The 19,955-nt window shown below is 40.1% G+C and overlaps 1 protein-coding gene across 1 annotated transcript in view; it reads right to left on the reverse strand.

Annotated features, from left to right (window-relative positions):
• Positions 1 to 19,955, reverse strand: part of LOC126292248 (sortilin-related receptor-like) — a 177,653-nt gene that overhangs the window by 22,013 nt on the left and 135,685 nt on the right. Inside the window, exons 26-28 of the mRNA XM_049986146.1 lie at positions 14,785 to 14,883; positions 7,534 to 7,686; positions 4,192 to 4,457 (exon numbers count right to left, since the gene is read on the reverse strand). Coding sequence (XP_049842103.1) covers positions 4,192 to 4,457; positions 7,534 to 7,686; positions 14,785 to 14,883 — 518 coding nt within the window. The remainder of the gene's footprint in view (positions 1 to 4,191; positions 4,458 to 7,533; positions 7,687 to 14,784; positions 14,884 to 19,955) is intronic.

Genomic DNA, 19,955 nt, shown 5'->3' on the forward strand with positions numbered 1-19,955 from the left:
GGATACCTCCCAATATAATGTAGAACCACCTTTTGTCCGGAAAAGTGCAGCAACTCGACATGCAGTCAGAAGTCTCGTGCAGAAATACAGAGCCACACTACCTCTGTAGCCATCCGTAATTGTGAAACTGTTGCTAGTGCAGAATTTTTGCACAAAGTCACCTCCCGATTATTTCCCATAAACATATGATGCATGGACAACTCAATTGCTCAAACGGCCTGCAGTGTTCTTCGAACCAACTGTGAATAACTGTAGCGCAATTACATGGTACATTGTCATCTATAAAAATTCCATCATTGTTTGGGAACGTGAAGTCCACAAATGGCTGCAAATAGACTCCAAGTAGCTGCACATAAGCATTTGCAGTCAACGATCAGTTCAATTGGAACACAGGACCCAGTGCATTCCCTGTAAATACACCCCACACCATTATGAAGCCCCCGCCATTTTACACAGTGTGTTGTTCACAACTTGGGACTGTGACTTCATGGGGCCTGCACCAAACACTAACCCTACCATCAGATCTTTCAAACTGAAAACTGGACTTCTCCAATCAGGCCACAGTTTTCCAGTCATATAGCAGCCAGCCGATATGGTTACCAATCCGAGAGAGATCCTGCAGCTCATGTTGTTAGCAAAGGCACTCTCATCAGTCGTCTGTTGTCACAGACCATGAACTACAAATTTCACTGCACTGTCCTGACAGACATGTTCATCATGTGTCTCACACTGATTTCTGCAGTTATTTCACACAGTGTTGCTCGTCTGTTAACACTGACAACTCTACAGAAAAGTCGCTGCTTAAGTGGAGGCTGTCAGCCAATGTGTCGTACATGGTGAGAGGTACTCTCGGCATACACTTGACACTGTGGATCTTGTAATATTGAATTCTCTAATGAAATGGAATGTCCCATGCATCTAACTCCAACTATCATTCCATGTTCAAAGTCCATTAATTCCTATTGTGAAGCCATAATCTCATCAGAAACCTTTTCACATGAACCACCTGATTACAAATGACAGCTATACCAATGCATTGCCGTTTTATACCTCGTGTACGCTACCTGTAAGTGCGTATATGTGCATATTGCTATCCCACGACTTTTGTCACCTCTGAGTACGATTACTATAATTGCCACAGTGCTGCTACATGGTAAAGAAACAGAGTACCATCACGAATGGTAGAGAAAAACGAGGGTGTTTGACAGAAAGATCAAGAGGAAGAATTTGGAGTCAGCAATTGAAGGAAGTGGGTGAAGGAGACTGAAAATAGAGGAAATATGTGCTATGGTTAATCAGCCGAATATTGTACAAACTGACAGGTTAAGTGACTACAATGGAATGGAAATGTTGCAAGGATAACAGATGGTGCCATACCGAAAGAAGTGTTGGTGGGAAAGTGCCCCCAGGAAAAATTAAGAATATGATGGGAAGATGGATCACAGAAAGATATGCATCAGCCAGAATTCACAGAAAAGTGGATGGAAAATACTCAAGACAAGATCTGGTGGAGGCAGTCTGCAAGACCAGTGCACAATCTGCAAGGTCACCAATTGCTGAGGGAAGACAAAAAAAAATTTTTTTTTCTTTAGTACCTTGGCTGGATGGAACACAAATAATGAAATTAGTGAAGGTAAACGCTCACCGTACAATTCTAAATCAAGCCATCAGGGGCAAAAAACATGCAGAACTCGCTTAAACTTGGCCACAATGCTTCGGCATATGGAGACGACAGTCAGTCAGTCAGTCAGTCAGTCAGTCTCTCTCTCTCTCTCTCTCTCTCTCTCTCTCTCTCTCTCTCTCTCTCTCTCTCTGTGTGTGTGTGTGTGTGTGTGTGTGTGTGTGTGTGTGTGTGTTTGTGTGTGTGTACGAAGGCTGTGGCTGAAAGATACATCTGGGTGGCTTTTAATCGTGCCTGTCTGCAATTTGACGTGTCTTCTCTACAGTAAGTAGCAATCTAGCTACAATGCTGATATTCCTGACTGGAGTTTCCATTTAGAAAAAAGTTTGGTTTCTTTTGTGAACCCCCTTTTAGTATGCAGCAATATACATACATTTCCTGATGAAGGGTTGGCTGATATGCATCTTGTGTTTGGTTCACTGAATGCTACAGAAAAGCAGCATGACAATGTTATGTTGAGCTGTTTCCATAGTGATGGCAACCACATCACAGTACTATCGCATGTTACTCTGTGTTGTGTGTCACACTTTATTTTATTGTACATTACAATCTATTCCACAATTGTGAAGGGATTTTCACAGAAACAAAGGGAAATGAGGCAATAAACTGAATAAATCACTGTTATATTACTACCATGTAATCAGCCACCACAGACTATGGGCCCCTCACAACAAAATACTCTAAAAATATCTCTGAACAACCACCAAAATTTCATTGCTAGAGTTGAGATTCACCCTGTATTTCCAAACACTAAAATGAATTAAATATTCTCTCAAAATTTGCCTTTGGCTGGTTTATACAAATATTCATGTTATCTTTAGTGAAACTGACTACATTCATCACACCTACAAACTAGGGATACGAATTGTGACAGCTTTGCTGGCCTAATTGACTATGAGAAGCGTTTTAACACGTTACAGTACATAAACTTGGTTAACGTGCTGTCAAAACTGATACGGATATTTCTGGACAGTGTTAGAACTGTGTGTGATAACAAAATATTATTCCCAGAGACAATCATTACCTCAGATTGGGGCAGTTCAATACCGATTAACTGCTGCATTAATATCCACTGTAGTGTTTATAAAGCTCACGTCTGTGTTAAAATGTTACCAGCTGAACAGTCAGTTATGTTTTACAGTTTTGTAAAACGGCAGAATCACAGGCACTGAATGACGCCACAATGAAAAAAAATAACAGCTCTAAGATCTAGGCACGTAGAAGCTCACACTATCTCTTGGACTCACTATGCTCCACATGAATACTGAAGAGAAAGAACATTTATAATTGTAAATGCGATAACAAAAAGGAAACAATATCTTGGACATGTGCTGAAGAATCCTGAGAAATACAGGTCCCTACAACTAACTCTTCACTTCACCTCAGTTTGACTTCGATGTACAATAGTCAGCACATGGAGGGTGGGGAGGGGGGGGGGGGGGGGGGGGGAGGGCGGGGAGAGGGGGGAAGGGGGGGAAGGGGGGGGGGGGAACACACACACACACACACACACACACACACACACACACACACACACACACACACACACACAAAATCCAGATATTTAAGAAGTCGATTTCAGGTTTCATCCTGTGGCCTTCCTTGAATAGCAATGGACAAGTACAAAGTTGTCTTTAAGACAATATTCTACATGCAGTTCCACAGCCAGAAACCTAAGGCATTTTTTCAAATATACTTGTACAAACAGACTAAAATGTGCTATAAAAATTAACAAATGCAAATGTGCTAGCAGAATCTCACAAACAACTGAGCCAATCCAACATATGTTTGAAACAGAAATGAACTGAAAACATTATGTAAGGTAAGGACTAAAATTGAACCTCTGTGGAAGATGTCTTGCACAGCCATAAAGACAGCTCCACACACAAGTTTAATACTCCCACATAGCAACATATTTTTACGATAAGGAATGTATCTTGATCCATTCAGTATTAAATGTGTTCAACTCAACTTGCAAGCGATTTTCATATTACGAATAGCACTCGGCCAAAAATGGTGCCACTCTATCAAAAGCTGACTACCGCATTTTTTGGATGAAAATACTACAAGATGAGTAGAACATTCATTAAATGAGTTCTTACATTACCAGAACTATGATTCTGTAAGAGAATGGCAGTAGGACTACAATTTTCATGGAATATATATTGTTTCACAATTCTGCAGAGGATGCAAAAATTAAAAATGTATTAAAAGAAGAAAATAACGATGCAGTTGTAGACTCTGTATCTGGATTAGGAGTAACACAGCTGAATACTATCAGAAAGTATTGTAGTGTAAAAACGAACAAACAGACCAAAACACACACACACACACACACACACACACACACACACACACACACACACACACACACACAACACTACTACTACTACTACTAAAACTTGACAATGGTCTGTTCTAATTAGTCATATCGGTAATACTGCATCACTTACATATTTACCAGACATACATCATATACTCTGTGAGAATTCATGCTTTTATATACATACCACATAATTAACAGGTGACAGCATACGTGGGCATGGGGAATTCCACGATATGTGCATGTGCAGTGTGCCATTTACATTATCTCCATCTGTAACACGGACATTGCGAGGCGCTGATAATGGCGAGAAAGGCGTCAACACCGTCTGTGCCGAAAGGGAGAGCGGCCCGTTACCCTTTGGGCCCACAACAGCGATGTCTATCAGGTACTGCTCACAAGAGGCCAGGTCGCGGAGTGTCACATTCATCATGTTTGTCGTCATGCGAGGTCCTGCAGAGAAATTGAAAAAGCATTATCTACATGCTTGTATCTGGACAGTAAGACAAAATAAGCCCATGCACGAGTATTCATTTTCTATTATGAAAGGATAGTTGCTACTTACCATATGCTGTGTTGCAGACAGGCACGATAAAAAGACTGTCATGAAGTGAGCTTTCTGTTAAACAAGGCCTTAGTCGGAAATAGACAATTTATGCACACACATCTGCACAAATGCAATTAACAGACACGTGACCACAGCCTCTGGCTGCTGAGGCCACAATACGAACAGCAGTGCATGATGGGAGAAGCAACCGGGTGGTGAGGGTAAGGAGGAGGGATAGCATGGTAGGGATTGGGATGGTAAAGTGCTGCTTGTGGGAGGATATGGGAATGAGGTAGAGAGAGGGTAGGGCAGCTAGATGCAGTATGGAGGTTAGATGGAGGGGGGAGGGGGGGGGAGAGGGGGGGGGGGGTGTTAGCAGAAAAGGAGAGAAGTGAAAAGAGTGTGTGCTTTAGTGGAATAGAGGGCTGCATAGTGCTGGAATGGGAACAGGGAATGAGCGAGTGGGTGAGGACAATGACCAAGAAAGGTCGAGGCCAGGCACGGTTTAGAAAAGGTGTTGATGGGAAGGATCCAGATGGCACAGTCTGTGAAGCACTCACGGAAATGAACAATGTGGTGGGCAGCGTGCTAAGCAACGGTGTAGTCCAGCTTTTTAGTGGCCACAGTCTATTGGTGGCCATTCATGCAGACAGACAGATTTGTTGGTTGCCATGCCCACATAGAATACAGCACAGTGCTTGCAGCTTAGTTTGTAGATCACATAACTAGTTTCACAGGTAGCCCTACCTTTGGTGGGATAGGTGATGCTTGGGACCCAACTGGAGTAAGTGGTGGTAGAGACAGGTCTTGCATCTACATCTATTACAGGAATATGACACACGAGGCAAGGTGTTGGGAGCAGGGTTGTGTAGGATGGGCAAGTAGATTTGGTGGGTAGTGGAGTACCAGGCCAGGCTAGTTGGTCCCATGTTGTTGTTCTTACTGTCAACAGATGACAGTACTTCTGCCAATGTGGTTTACCAGTTTACTTCCTCCCGTGTTGTGAAGTACTTCGTGCTCTGCATTCGCTAGTGGTACACCATGTCTCCTACACTCCATCATGGCACTCTAGGTCAGAGCACAAAATGTAAGTGCCTTGGTGTTCATCCCATACTTATTTACCAGTCAGTCATCTGTTGTATAGTCTCTTATCACTTTGGCACAGACTTACGTTTTATTGCACCTAGCCCGCCCGCTGTTTTCTAAAAATGTTATACGATTCTTTTCTTTTGTTTTCTCGTGTGCTACTTCATGTAAAAAATGTTATTGGCTTTGGTCTCTCTCTTTATTTTTCAGTATCACATCTGATGATGGCTATCTAATAGCCAGTCATGGTCTAAACATTGGAAAATTAAAGAGAATGTTACGACTGAAGTGGTATTTTCGAGCTCTACAGCAGTGCTTTACTAGGCACGGTTCTGAGAGATGAGGTATGCCGCTGCATTTCTTCGACCTTTCAAGTGACATACTAATCCAATTATAAGGTGCCCTACAGTTAAATATAGACTTGGTGCCACATTGCAATTTGGCATTTTTCACTTTAACGAATCATTTGCCGAGTTAAATGGAAACTAAAACTACGATCAACTGGCAATCGAAACCTGCCTGTAAGGATTTGCAGTTGACACTGAGTTGCACAGATCCATTCTGTGGCTGCTGATCTGGAAACTTTGCAAAATATTAAAGGAAGAGGAGGACAGCTGAAATAAGGTAACAAGTCATACAAAGCCATCCCCATTTAAAAACACTTTTTCCAGGATGTTTATTGATGAATGGGTTACGATCTTGAAAGTGAGAACAAAGGGAGAAACAATACATTATATACAATTGAAAGCAGATGTAGAAATTAACATAAACTAAGTGTTGAAAGTATTAGAAGGACTTTTTACTGCATAAACACTACAACAGTTCTGTGCGTTCAGCTGTAAGCTACCGACAGAATTTACCATATAAAAAAAATAAAATAAAGAATGAGAAGTAATTTTAGGAAATCAATACATAATCTCTCTTTCCAGTGCACAAGACAACCATTAATTACTGTTAAGTAAGAAAAGCTGCCTAAAGAAAAACTAGCCATGTTCACTAAATGCTTGCTAGTGAAAGTTGTAGTATCAAGCACACACTCATTGTCTGTAACATAAATGAAATATATGGACATAATAAAATTTCCTAAGATTTAGTGTGATGGTGGAACCACTTTAACGAAAGTATCTGAAAATTCTTCTTCAAGATGCATGAAAGCTACAAGGGGTGATGTGATATAATCATGACTTTATTGGTACAAATATAGCATGAGCATTTTAATAAAATTTAATGGAATATTGGACATTGGTATTGCCATCATCTTACAGCAATTGTGTTCATCTGACAGTGTCTACACCTGAGCCACAGAATCTGATATTGCACTATTATGATTGTGAACTCTTTAAATGATTCTTTATCAGTGTGAGATGATCCATAGGTGAATAAATCAAATCAAACTGACTAACAGCATTACTTATGCAGCAAATTTTAACACAATGAACATACAAATTTCAAAAGCACAACAGTTTGCTATTTAAGGAGGATCATTTCTCAAGACAAAATATCTCAGAAATTAAAAAAAAAAAAAAATGGATTGTCCTTACTAAAGACACATTCCACAGTGATGAGAAGTCTCTTGACAAGAAGACTGACAGAGAAAATGAACACATTTGCTAAAATTTGCAGTGGCAGTGTGCTGTTCTAGGGAAATGGGAGATGACAAATGAATGAACAAGATAAATGGCAGCTAGAATAGACAAATTCACCAGACATGCCAGACAATGAGAAAAGCAAAGCATGTTTGAAACAAAACAGGTGAACATAGAATTAAAACAAGATACTATCAGATACTACAGCATAACGAGTTGATGACAAATACTTCTGAATTCCATCCCCTGCCTCATCTTTTTTCAGTGAACTTTGTTTTTACTGGATAATAAATTAGTAATTTCACAATACCTGATAGAAGTTCGTCCAGGGTCACCCCATAGTAAACTCCATATATCCAATCAATTTTAGCTTCAGTTTTTGGAGGTGCCCATTTGAGCTGCACATTCCCAGCATAAGTATCTATAGTGGTCGAAATGCGTGCAACTGGTGGCAGTTCGGCACCTGAAATACAAAAAGTGATTAGCTGACAGCAACTAATTTTAATGTTTCTTTCCACTTTTACCATACAATGGCATTATCTGTATGATAACGCTTAGTATGGCGCCTTCATCCGAATCCTGAAACAAACACTGTCTGTCACCACATTTTATACAGTGAACGACTGAGATTATGGGAGGTTTGCTTATGAAGTATCAGCTTCCTTCCTCAAGAAACATCTACAGTAACACATAAAAATAACAACATCATGCCTCCAAAATCACCAATATATACAACACATATGCGTAACAACTATCAGAGTGAAGATTTCATCCAGCCCATGAGGAACGCAGAAGTGAATTTATGGCCAACATAGGAAATGTGGATGTCAAAAGCTGGAATACAGCAAAGTGGAGTATCTCCTCTTGCTTTGGTATCCCTCAGAGTAAATAAATACCATTTTTCTTTCTTTTTGCAATTTATTTTCAGACAATAATTATATTATTAATACTGTCACACTCCAAATCAACAAATAAAGGTTTGAGGGTAAGCCTGATGTTTCAGTCAGTCGCAGTGAAACTCCCTTTGGAACAACATTATTCTTCCCCACTTTTGAAGAACCCCATTTTAGGAACAAGACTGCTTTTAAGGACTAAACATGAAACAATCTGCAAATTAAAATCCAGTTTCACACAATTCCCAATACGTCCAAATGAGTTTCAAATTTCTTTAAGTTTCATACAGGTCTTTCATGTCATGACAATAGATTAAGGTAATCTATTCCTTCTGTCTAGATCGAATTCCGTTGTGTCAATACCAGAAAAAGCACTTAACGAATCAGAAATCTATTTCCGCTCTACCTACAATGTGATAATGGTCACACAATGTGATGTCAGTGTCACGGAATTACAAAGCGGAAGATGTTAAGCCGTAGTGATTGTTGACTTTATCAATTTTACTTTTGTGGAGCTATGACCTACAAACATACATAGCTTACGAATCAACAAAAGTTGACCAACATCCACAGTGTCGAAAACAATCACAACGTAAAACTTTCTGACATGACAAAGAAGAATCATTTGCCACCATCTTTATTGTGCAGCATTCTCAAAAATTAGGAAGCACAACTAAACACTGAAGGTAGCGGTTCCTCTGGAGGCAAAAGGAATAAAATTCGTACGTCAACATTTAGTGATATGGTAACCATTATTTTAAAAATGGTTTCTCCACTAATCGCAGAGTCCCCACTGAAGACCACCAGACTGAGTTGTTTCTCAAATTGAAGTAACAACTACATGAAAAACATTTTGATACAACTGACAGAGCTACCGGTGAGGTGGCCCAACTAATCAAACAGCTCAACAGTAGAGTTGCCCTATACGGAATACAAAAGTTGCCAAAATTTTGGGATGCCATCATAAGCCGTAATAGAGGTTATATAGAAGGGCTTCAAAGGTGTTTTGTAAAATAAATAATTTATCTTACAGTGTGCAGAACTTTTGAACTGACCCTCATAGAAAATGTGTTTTGTAAAAACGTCCTCCCCATTTAAGGAAAATCCCTGATAAGGGGAAAAAAAATTGAGTCCTCCGAGATTTGTTAAGAAGGGGTTTTACTTTTCCAGAACTAGTTTGCTACCTATGGATTCAAAATTATTATTATTCTGGTAGTAATTCAGGGTTTTCTGATACCTGTGGTGTTAAGTGCATAGAGGAATTTCTATTTCACAGAACTGATTTATGGTCAAAATTTTAAACAACAATGTGTTTGAAGATTTTGACCATACTTATAAACCTTTCCTGTAACAACGTAGAACTGATTCAAAATGTAAATTTTCCTGATTGCAGAATTTTTTTGGTTTTACCTAATACAAAACAACTCTGAAATTATTTTAACTGAAAGGATTCCTTTGGTCATACAAAAAATGAAATAAGGAATACTGTTTTTATTTCGCTCCAAAAAATAAGATCTGAACGACATTAAAAGAATATGGAAATTTATTTTCATTATATTAGGCTGTTAACCAAAATTATGTTAGCATGAATTGTGTGGAATAAGCCCAAGTAAATAATTTTTGAAGTACTGGTATAAATACACTCAAATTTTAACTTTGTTTAAAGCTGTGAAAGAAGCTGGAGCATGGGTTGCACAGTACAGTAAGTATCAGCAAGTAATTCGCTGATGTAACTATCACATGACATGGTGAACTGCACTTGCCACACTGTGGACTGAGACTTAGTAAAAAAACCTTTGTAATATTTCTGTCCATAATTCTACTTAAGAATCACATGGCAGCAAATTAATATTTTTGTATCAACTACACCTGTTTCAATGTGTTTTATATATATAGAAAGAAACTTCCACATGGGAAAAATATATTAAAAACAAAGATTCCAAGACTTACCAAGCGGGAAAGCGCCGGCAGACAGGCACATGAACAAAACACACAAACACACACACACAGAATTACGAGCTTTCGCAACTGGCAGTTGCTTCGTCAGGAAAGAGGGAAGGAGAGGGAAAAATGAAAGGATGTGGGTTTTAAGGGAGAGGGTAAGGAGTCATTCCAATCCCGGGAGCGGAAAGACTTCCCTTAGGGGAAAAAAAGGACAGGTGTGTGCGCGCGCGCGCGCACACACACACACACACACACACACACACACACACACACACAGACAGACACAAGCAGACATATATATATATTATTTCCCCAAGTCAACATCCCTTTATCTCAACTACATACTAATCATACAGGGATGGATGAGGTATCATTAGAAAGGTTCTTTAGCCAGTTTCTAACATTGTGTGCCAATTTTGCACTAGAATTTAATGTTTGTGAAAAATTTAAAAATGAAAGACTTAATTATCATAGGCAAAAGGGCATCATGGATATCCGGCTTCATATCTATAATGTACAAAGCTAACTTATTAATCCAGACTGAGAAACTTCCTTTTCGTATAACCTTCTAACCAATACTATTTTATAAACTGGATAATTTGTGTTTGTAACAGATAACAACAATGACTACTGCAGTAGTCCATTATCTCTACCCATTGGACAAGCTGACTTTTCTACATGAACATACTTTCCAACACGACAAATAGTTTTCATTGTTGCCTTTAACTGTGATTTACTTATTGCTTTTTTTGTCATCAGTCTACTGACTGGTTTGATGCGGCCCGCCACGAATTCCTTTCCTGTGCTAACCTCTTCATCTCAGAGTAGCACTTGCAACCTACGTCCTCAATTAATTGCTTGACGTATTCCAATCTCTGTCTTCCTCTACAGTTTTTGCCCTCTACAGCTCCCTCTAGTACCATGGAAGTCATTCCTTCATGTCTTAGCAGATGTCCTATCATCTTGTCCCTTCTCCTTATCAGTGTTTTCCACATATTCCTTTCCTCTCCGATTCTGCGTAGAACCTCCTCATTCCTTACCTTATCAGTCCACCTAATTTTCAACATTCGTCTATAGCACCACATCTCAAATGCTTTGATTCTCTTCTGTTCCGGTTTTCCCACAGTCCATGTTTCACTACCATACAATGCTGTGCTCCAGACGTACATCCTCAGAAATTTCTTCCTCAAATTAAGGCCGGTATTTGATATTAGTAGACTACTCTTGGCCAGAAATGCCTTTTTTTTGCCATAGCGAGACTGCTTTTGATGTCCTCCTTGCTCCGTCCGTCATTGGTTATTTTACTGCCTAGGTATCAGAATTCCTTAACTTCATTGACTTCGTGACCATCAATCCTGATGTTAAGTTTCTCGCTGTTCTCAGTTTTACTACTTCTCATTACCTTCGTCTTTCTCCGATTTACTCTCAAACCATACAGTGTACTCATTAGACTGTTCATTCCGTTCAGCAGATCATTTAATTCTTCTTCACTTTCACTCAGGATAGCAATGTCATCAGCGAATCTTATCACTGATACCCTTTCACCTTTTATTTTAATTCCACTCCTGAACCTTTCTTTTATTTCCATCATTGCTTCCTCGATGTACAGATTGAAGAGTAGGGGCGAAAGGCTACAGCCTTGTCTTCTTACACCCTTCTTAAAACGAGCACTTCATTCTTGATCGTCCACTCTTATTATTCCCTCTTGGTTGTTGTACATATTGTATATGACCCGTCTCTCCCTATAGCTTACCCCCAACTTTTTTCAGAATCCCGAACAGCTTGCACCATTTTATATTGTCGAACGCTGTTTCCAGGTCGACAAATCCTATGAACGTGTCTTGATTTTTCTTTAGCGTTGCTTCCATTATTAGCCGTAACGTCAGAATTGCCTCTCTCGTGCCTTTACTTTTCCTAAAGCCAAACTGATAGTCACCTAGCGTATTATCAATTTTCTTTTCCATCCTTCTGTATATTATTCTTGTAAGCAGCTTCGATGCATGAGCTGTTCAGCTGATTGTGCGATAATTCTCGCACTTGTCGGCTCTTGCCGTCTTCGGAATTGTGTGGATGATGCTTTTCCGAAAGTCAGATGGTATGTCGCCAGACTCATATATTCTACACACAAATGTGAATAGTCGTTTTGTTGCCACTTCCCCTAATGATTTTAGAAATTCTGATGGAATCTTATCTATCCCTTCTGCCTTATTTGACCGTAAGTCCTCCAAAGCTCTTAAATTCCGATTCTAATACTGGATCCCCAATCTCTTCTAAATCGACTCCTGTTTCTTCTTCTATCGCATCAGACAAATCTTCACCCTCATAGAGGCTTTCAATGTATTCTTTCCACCTATCTGCTCTCTCCTCTGCATTTGACAGTGGAATTCCCGTTGCACTCTTAATGTTACCACCGTTGCTTTTAATGTCACCAAAGGTTGTTTTGACTTTCCTGTATGCTGAGTCTGTCCTTCTGACAATCATATCTTTTTCAATGTTTCACATTTTTCCTGCAGCCATTTCGTCTTAGCTTCCCTGCACTTCCTATTTATTTCATTCCTCAGCGACTTGTATTTCTGTATTCCTGATTTTCCCGGAACATGTTTGTACTTCCTCCTTTCATCAATCAACTGAAATATTTCTTCTGTTACCCATGGTTTCTTGGCAGCTACCTTCTTTGTACCTATGTTTTCCTTCCCAACTTCTGTGATGGCCCTTTTTAGAGACGTCCATTCCTCTTCAACTGTGCTGCCTACTGCACTATTCCTTGTTGCTGTATCTATAGCGTTAGAGAACTTCAAACGTATCTCGTCATTCCTTAGAACTTCCGTATCCCACTTCTTAGCGTATTGATTCTTCCTGACTAATGTCTTGAACTTCAGCCTACTCTTCATCACTACTATATTGTGATCTGAGTCTATATCTGCTCCTGCGCATGCCTTACAATCCAGTATCTGATTTCGGGAATCTCTGTCTGACCATGATGTAATCTAAATGAAATCTTCCCGTATCTCCCGGCCTTTTCCAAGTATACGTCCTACTCTTGTGATTCTTGAACAGGGTATTCGCTATTACTAGCCGAAACTTGTTACAGAACTCAATTAGTCTTTCTCCTCTTTCATTCCTTGTCCCAAGCCCATATTCTCCTGTAACCTTTTCTTCTACTCCTTCCCCTACAACTGCATTCCAGTCGCCCATGACTATTAGACTTTCGTCCCCCTTTACATATTGCATTACCCTTTCAATATCCTAATACACTTTCTCTATCTGTTCTTCTTCAGCTTGCGATGTCGGCATGTATACCTGAACTATCGTTGTCGGTGTTGGTCTGCTGTTGATTCTGATTAGAACAACCCGGTCACTGAACTGTTCACAGTAACACACCCTCTGCCCTACCTTCCTATTCATAACAAATCCAACACCTGTTATACCATTTTCTGCTGCTGTTGATATTACCCGATACTCATCTGACCAGAAATCCTTGTCTTCCTTCCACTTCACTTCACTGACTCCTACTATATCTAAATTGATACTCTGCATTTCCCTTTGCAGATTTTCTAGCTTCCCTACCACATTCAAGCTTCTGACATTCCACGCCCCGACTCGTAGAACATTATCCTTTCGTTGATTATTCAATCTTTTTTTCATGGTAACCTCCCCCTTGGCAGTCCCCTCCCGGAGATCATAATGGGGGACTATTCCGGAATCTTTTGCCAATGGAGAGATCATCATGACACTTCTTCAACTACAGGCCACATGTCCTGCGGATACACGCAACATGTCTTTAATGCAGTGGTTTCCATTGCCTTCTGCATCCTCACGTCGTTGATCATTGCTGATTCTTCCGCCTTTAGGGGCAATTTCCCACCCCTAGGACAAGAGAGTGCCCTGAACCTCTATCCGCTCCTCCGCCCTCTTTGACAAGGCCGTTGGCAGAATGAGGCAGATTTCTTATGCCGGAAGTCTTCGGCTGCCAATGCTGATTATTTATCAAAATTTTGGCAGTGGCAGGGATTGAACCCGGGACCGAAGGCGTTTTGATTATGAATCAAATACGCTACCCCTGGACCATGGGTCTTATTGCTACTACAGCCTAAAGTGCTTGTCTAAAGCACAAAATGTAATTAAAACCTCCAAACACAGTTTCAGTTATTGTGGTCTTCATTATGTAAGTAAGAAGTGAAAACTATGTTCATTAAGCTTATGTTCAACAACAAGAAATTGTAATTATTATAGTTCAAAGTTATAAATTACTTGCAATAGAGTTACATCATTACTTACACTGCAAAAGTTTTCACAGGTACCCAAGTTATCAAATAAATAACATTAAAATAAAAAAATGTTATTGAACACTGTGACTTTATTATTTCTGAGAATCCGTAATACAAACTATGTGAAATTTACTGGAATAATGAAATTCCAGCAGTAACTGGACACTGAGCATTAGAACATCATTAAGTCAGAACATTAGAAAGAGAGGTCAAACCTGCTGAGGAGGGCAATGTAATGAACGTGAGAATGACGCAGAGCGATTAGGACACAGTAGGCAAAGTATTGGAAAGTGCGGGAGTGGGGGGGCAGCAAGGGGGGAGATTGCCAAGGGGAATACAGGAAAGATTTGCATGACAACAGAGTCACTCCTATGGAGTGAGTCATATTTCAGAAGCAAGGCGGGAGGCACTGCAAAACTTTACACTTCAATGTGATAACAGTAACTTTACACTCACCTAAAGTCTTGGCCTCCACAACATTGTCTGGACCAACAAAGCTCTTGCGGTATGCAGACACAATAAATATGTATCTGACTCCTGGAGATAGTTTGCCAACTGCAAAGAAGAGGAGGAGTAAGTAGCATATTGTCAAACTTGTTTCTTAAACACTTAGTAGCTAGCATGACAAAACGAAACGACTGCTGTTAAATGTTGTTGAACCCATCACCTTAACAAAATCACTGGAACCATCCGAGCGAATAAAATTCGCATGAAAAAAAAATTATTTTTTTTCCCTCCCTTCAGGGGAACAATTTGTTATCTCAATGTTTATCAGAGGGCTGTGAACAGTAAGAATTACAGCTTACCTAAATGTTCAGTTTGTTTGGTTCCCAAATATTCAGTATGTTTGATTACCAGACCAAAAGCAGCTATAACATTAATCGTAATCTTTAGCCAATGCTACAAAGCAATAGCAGTACTGGCAGAACTATAAAAATGACTTTTTATAGTAGTACAGTGGAGCGAACATGTTGAACTGTTGGCATTTTTACTTTAAAAGAATTTGCATAATAAGTTTGGTTTTGCAAAATGCTAAAAGTTCATTCATAAAAACTAAACAATATTTCCTTATAATGTTACTCCAAAATGAAATCGCTAATGACATATAACGAGTTTTTCAGTTGCTTCTACACACTTTGCCACGGCAAACATATCAAATTTACACTGAAAAGATCTCGGAAAACCTGCCTCTTCAGACATCTAAACCAGTAATCAGAATGGTAGTAATATTACTGAATCTGGGTTCTTTTTACCATAGTATATTGCTACAGCTACCTCCATGTGCACTGTGTCTTCTGATCCACATCTTTAAGTAGTGGTTCCTTCCTTCAAGTATCTATACACCTTATCCTTTTCATACCTATCCCTTTCTCATACCAAAACTTCAATGCAACTGTTTCAAGCAATCTTTCCTCACCTTGTCAGACATGCTCTCTTTAAATGTCCTTCTGCTATCATAAATACAAAATAATTAATCAGGTCGGTAATTAATGCCATGCATGCCAATCTTTTTTTAAACTCTCAGTTTACTTGGGAAAATCTGTTTCAAACACGAGTGCTCTCTCTCTCTCTCTCTCTCTCTCTCTCTCTCTCTCTCTCTCTCTCTCTCTCTCTCTCTGTCCACAGTGTTCGACATTAACCAAAGGATGAAAAATTAGCTCTGTCTCTCTCCATTTATTTTAAGACAGCTCAAAATGAGACACCAGCAGAGATTGAATTGATCAAGTGAGTGTAAAAGAAACATCAGGTCTATTTTTGACAAACACTTTATTTCCACAACACATTTTGAAGGATAACCTATATCATCAGGGGCATTCAAGTGGATTAATATGGCATGTCTATGCTGTGTTATGATTTGGGAGTGACCTTTGGCACTGCCTAGTAGAGAAAAACAAAACATTTTAAAAATGGATCATGGTTTCGTGGAGTTCTCTGACTGAAGGATGAAAAAAACGTCACTGTGAAAGTAAAATAAGTAAAATAACTAAAATAAAATACCTCCTTCGGTCACATACACCCTTCTCTGATGTGATATATAGCATATACCATAACACTTTGTAAACACTGCGGCAACAAAGACAATGTAGTGAAACAAATAATTGTAAAGGACAACAGCAAGACAAAAACACTACTTCAGAGCAAGTCTTAAAACTTCGTTTAGATCTTTGGTTACAGGGATTAAAGGTTTTAAAATGATCAAAGCTCTGGTTATGCCAGAGCTGTGGATGTTAAGATTACATATGTTACTTTTTACTTGGTCCAGTCACATTACTATGTTTGATGTCAATGTTCAGTGCCCACTCACAGATGGCAGGTGCCAGCACTAGTATTTGAGAGCACACAAAGATGCTGGCTGGACACGGAAAAATGTGCAGCCATTGTCATAATGTGAAAACAGAGAAAATTATATGACGTCTGAGAGGACAGAATCCCCGGCTTTCGTTCCAAAGCTGGAAACATTTCCAAAATGGCTAAGTTTGTAAACCAGTCACTTGCCACAGTCATTAAAGTATACAATGCATAGCAAAATGGTACTATCCAAAACCGTCACCAACGTAACTGTAGTACACCACGGTCCATAGAAGACAGGGTGAATAACTGCAGATATGTGTACAGATGAGTAGACGTGCACCAGTGGAACAACTGGCTCCCCAGTGGCTATCAACAGTGTCTCTTCAATGAACATTCACAGAATGTTGCTGCATATGGCTGTTAGCAGCAGGTGCCATGTTCATGCAACAATGCTGACTGCTGTTAATCAGCAACGAAAGCTGTATTTTGCACCCCAGTCCCACAATTTGACATCCACCGAGTGGTGACAGGTGGTCTTTTCAGATGAATCCTGTTTTATGCTCCAATGGACAATTGGCAACACTGCAATATCGTCAGAAGGGTCCAGGCCGGCAGAGGGAGCGTTACGGTGTGGCAAATGTTTTTGTGGCATTCCCTGGAAGATTTCATCATTCTGGAAGGCACAATTGATCAATGTAAGGATCATCTATTGATAGGGCCATATCCCTCCCACAAGCATGTTATTTTTCCTCAGCACGACAGCACCTACCAACATGGCAATGCAATGTGTCACACAGTTCTCAGCGTACATCTATGCTTTGAAGTGTCCCGAGATGAATTTACTGTACTTCCTGGGCCACCAAACTCCCCACATTAAAATCCAATGCAGAATTTTTGGGATCTCCCTGATTGGGCTGTTGGCACCACAGATTGCCAAATGAGAAATGTAGTGCAGTTGGCCACGGTATTTGAGTCAGCATGGCTCTAAATCCTTGTCAACACCTTCCAGATCCTCATTCACACACTTCCTGCACATCTCGTGCTGCAAAAGGTGGTTATTCAGGCATTTGACAGGTGGTCACAGTAATGTGACTGAACAGTGTATAACTGAGAGGAGGCTGAAGCAACACAGTTATTATGACAAAGTGATATATACATATACATACTCCCTTACTTTTATACTTAAATTTCTGTTCATCCTTTAGTCAACAACTTCCACAAAAGTACAAAGCACATTTGGAAACAGTGTTTTCTTTTTCTCTCTAACAGGCAGAGCCACAGTTCACTTCAAAGTCATATTACAACATATCCATTACATGATCAAAAGTACCCAGACACCTGGCTGAATACGTCTTACAAGTTTGTAGCGCGCTCCATCGGTAATGCTGGAATTCAACATGATGTTGGCCCAGCCTTAAGCCTTAATGACAGCTTCCGCTCTCGCAGGCATACGTTCAATCAGCTGCTGGAAGGTTTCTTGGGACATAGGAGCCATTCTTCGTGGAGTGCTGCATTGGAGAGAGGTATTGATGTCAGTCAGTGACGTCTGGCACAAAGTTGGTGTTCCAAAACATTGCAATGGTGTTCTATAGGATTCAGGTCACGGCTCTGTGAAGGCCAATCCATTAGAGATGTTATTGCCGTGTTATCATTCCGCCACAGGCTGTGCAATAATCTGAACAGGTGCTTGATCTTGTTGAAAGGTGCAATCACCATCCCCAAATTGCTCTTCAACAGTGGGAAGCAAGAAGGTGTTTAAAAACATCAATGGAGGCCTGTTCTGTGGTAGTGCCATGCAAAACAACAAGGGGTGCAAGCCACCTCCATGAAAAACAAACAACCACAGCATAAAACCACCACCTCCAAATTTTACTGTTGGTACTACACACCCTGGCAGATGACGTTCATCGAGCATTCACCACACCCAAACCCTGCCATCACATCGCCACATTGTGTGCCGTGATTTGTCACTCCACACGTTTTTCCACTGTTCAATGGTCTAATGTTTATGCTCCTTACACCAAGCGAGGTGGTGTTTGGTATTTACCGGCATGATGCATGGCTTATGAGCAGCCACTCTAACATGAAATGCAAGTTTCCTCACCTCCCGCCTAACTTTCATAGTGTTTTCAGTGGATCCTGATGCAGTTTGGAATTCCTGAGCGATGGCCTGGATAGATGTCTGCCTATTACACATTATGACCCTCTTCAACTGTCGGCGGTCTCTGTCAGTCAACAGATGCGATCAGCCCGTACGCTTTTGTGCTGTACGTGTCCCTTCATGTTTCCACTTCACCGTCAGATTGGAAACAGTGAACCTACGGATGTTTAAGTGTGTGGAAATCTCACACACAGACGTATGACAAGTGACACCCAATCATCTGACCGCGTTCGAAATCGGCGAGGTCCGCAGTGTACCCCATTCTGCTCTCTCACAATGTCTAATTACTACTGAGGTCGCCGATATGGAGTACCTGACAGCAGGTGGCAGCACAATGAACCTAATATGAAAAACTTATGTTTCTGGGGGTGTCCGGATGCTTTTGATCACATAGTGTACATGCAGTATTAATCGATGTAAATCCATCTGGCAAAGGTTTAATCCTTCAAAAGGCATTGTGAAAATAAACACACAGTGATTAATAACAGTAAACAACTTGTTTGGTTTGATGGAAAGTGTTGCACTGCAGCCAGGGGATGTGTGATATATTAGATTTCCCTCCCAGTAAATGACTAATTTTTCCCTTTTACATTTTTTTCCATTTTCTTCTTTCTTTATAACACCATTAGGAATTAAGACCTCTACAACAACTTTTTGGTCCTTGCGTCTATGAGCCCATTCCACAAGCAGCACTGCTGCCAGAACTAGCCAAGTCAGGCCAACTAGTTTTGGGCTACTATTGAGAAATCTGTATATCTGACACAGCAACTGTGTGACAGCAAAGCTGCGCAACAGAAAAGTTTTATATCTAAACAGAAACACTTAAAACCCACTGGTTGACAGCATTACAATTATCAGGTGACAGCCACAGGTATGTGGCCGTGCACTGTCTCACACATACACTCGACTAATCGAGATGCTGCAATTGTTCAAAAGAATTTTAACAAATGGAATAGAAAGTAACATTATTTGCTCTCAAAATAGTGAATATCATCATCGGCATAAATCTATTTACTAATATTGTAGTAGGAAACAACGTATGTGACGAATTTCAGTTTCTCACCAGAAAGTGTTACAATTGATTTATCATGATATTCAAAGTGTTTCACTGATTATATTCATAGTAGCAATTAAAATGAATTCACATTTTTCATTTCGTTTCCAGTCTTTCCTC

This window comes from Schistocerca gregaria, chromosome 9 (assembly GCF_023897955.1).
Source record: "Schistocerca gregaria isolate iqSchGreg1 chromosome 9, iqSchGreg1.2, whole genome shotgun sequence".
NCBI lineage: Eukaryota > Metazoa > Arthropoda > Insecta > Orthoptera > Acrididae > Schistocerca > Schistocerca gregaria.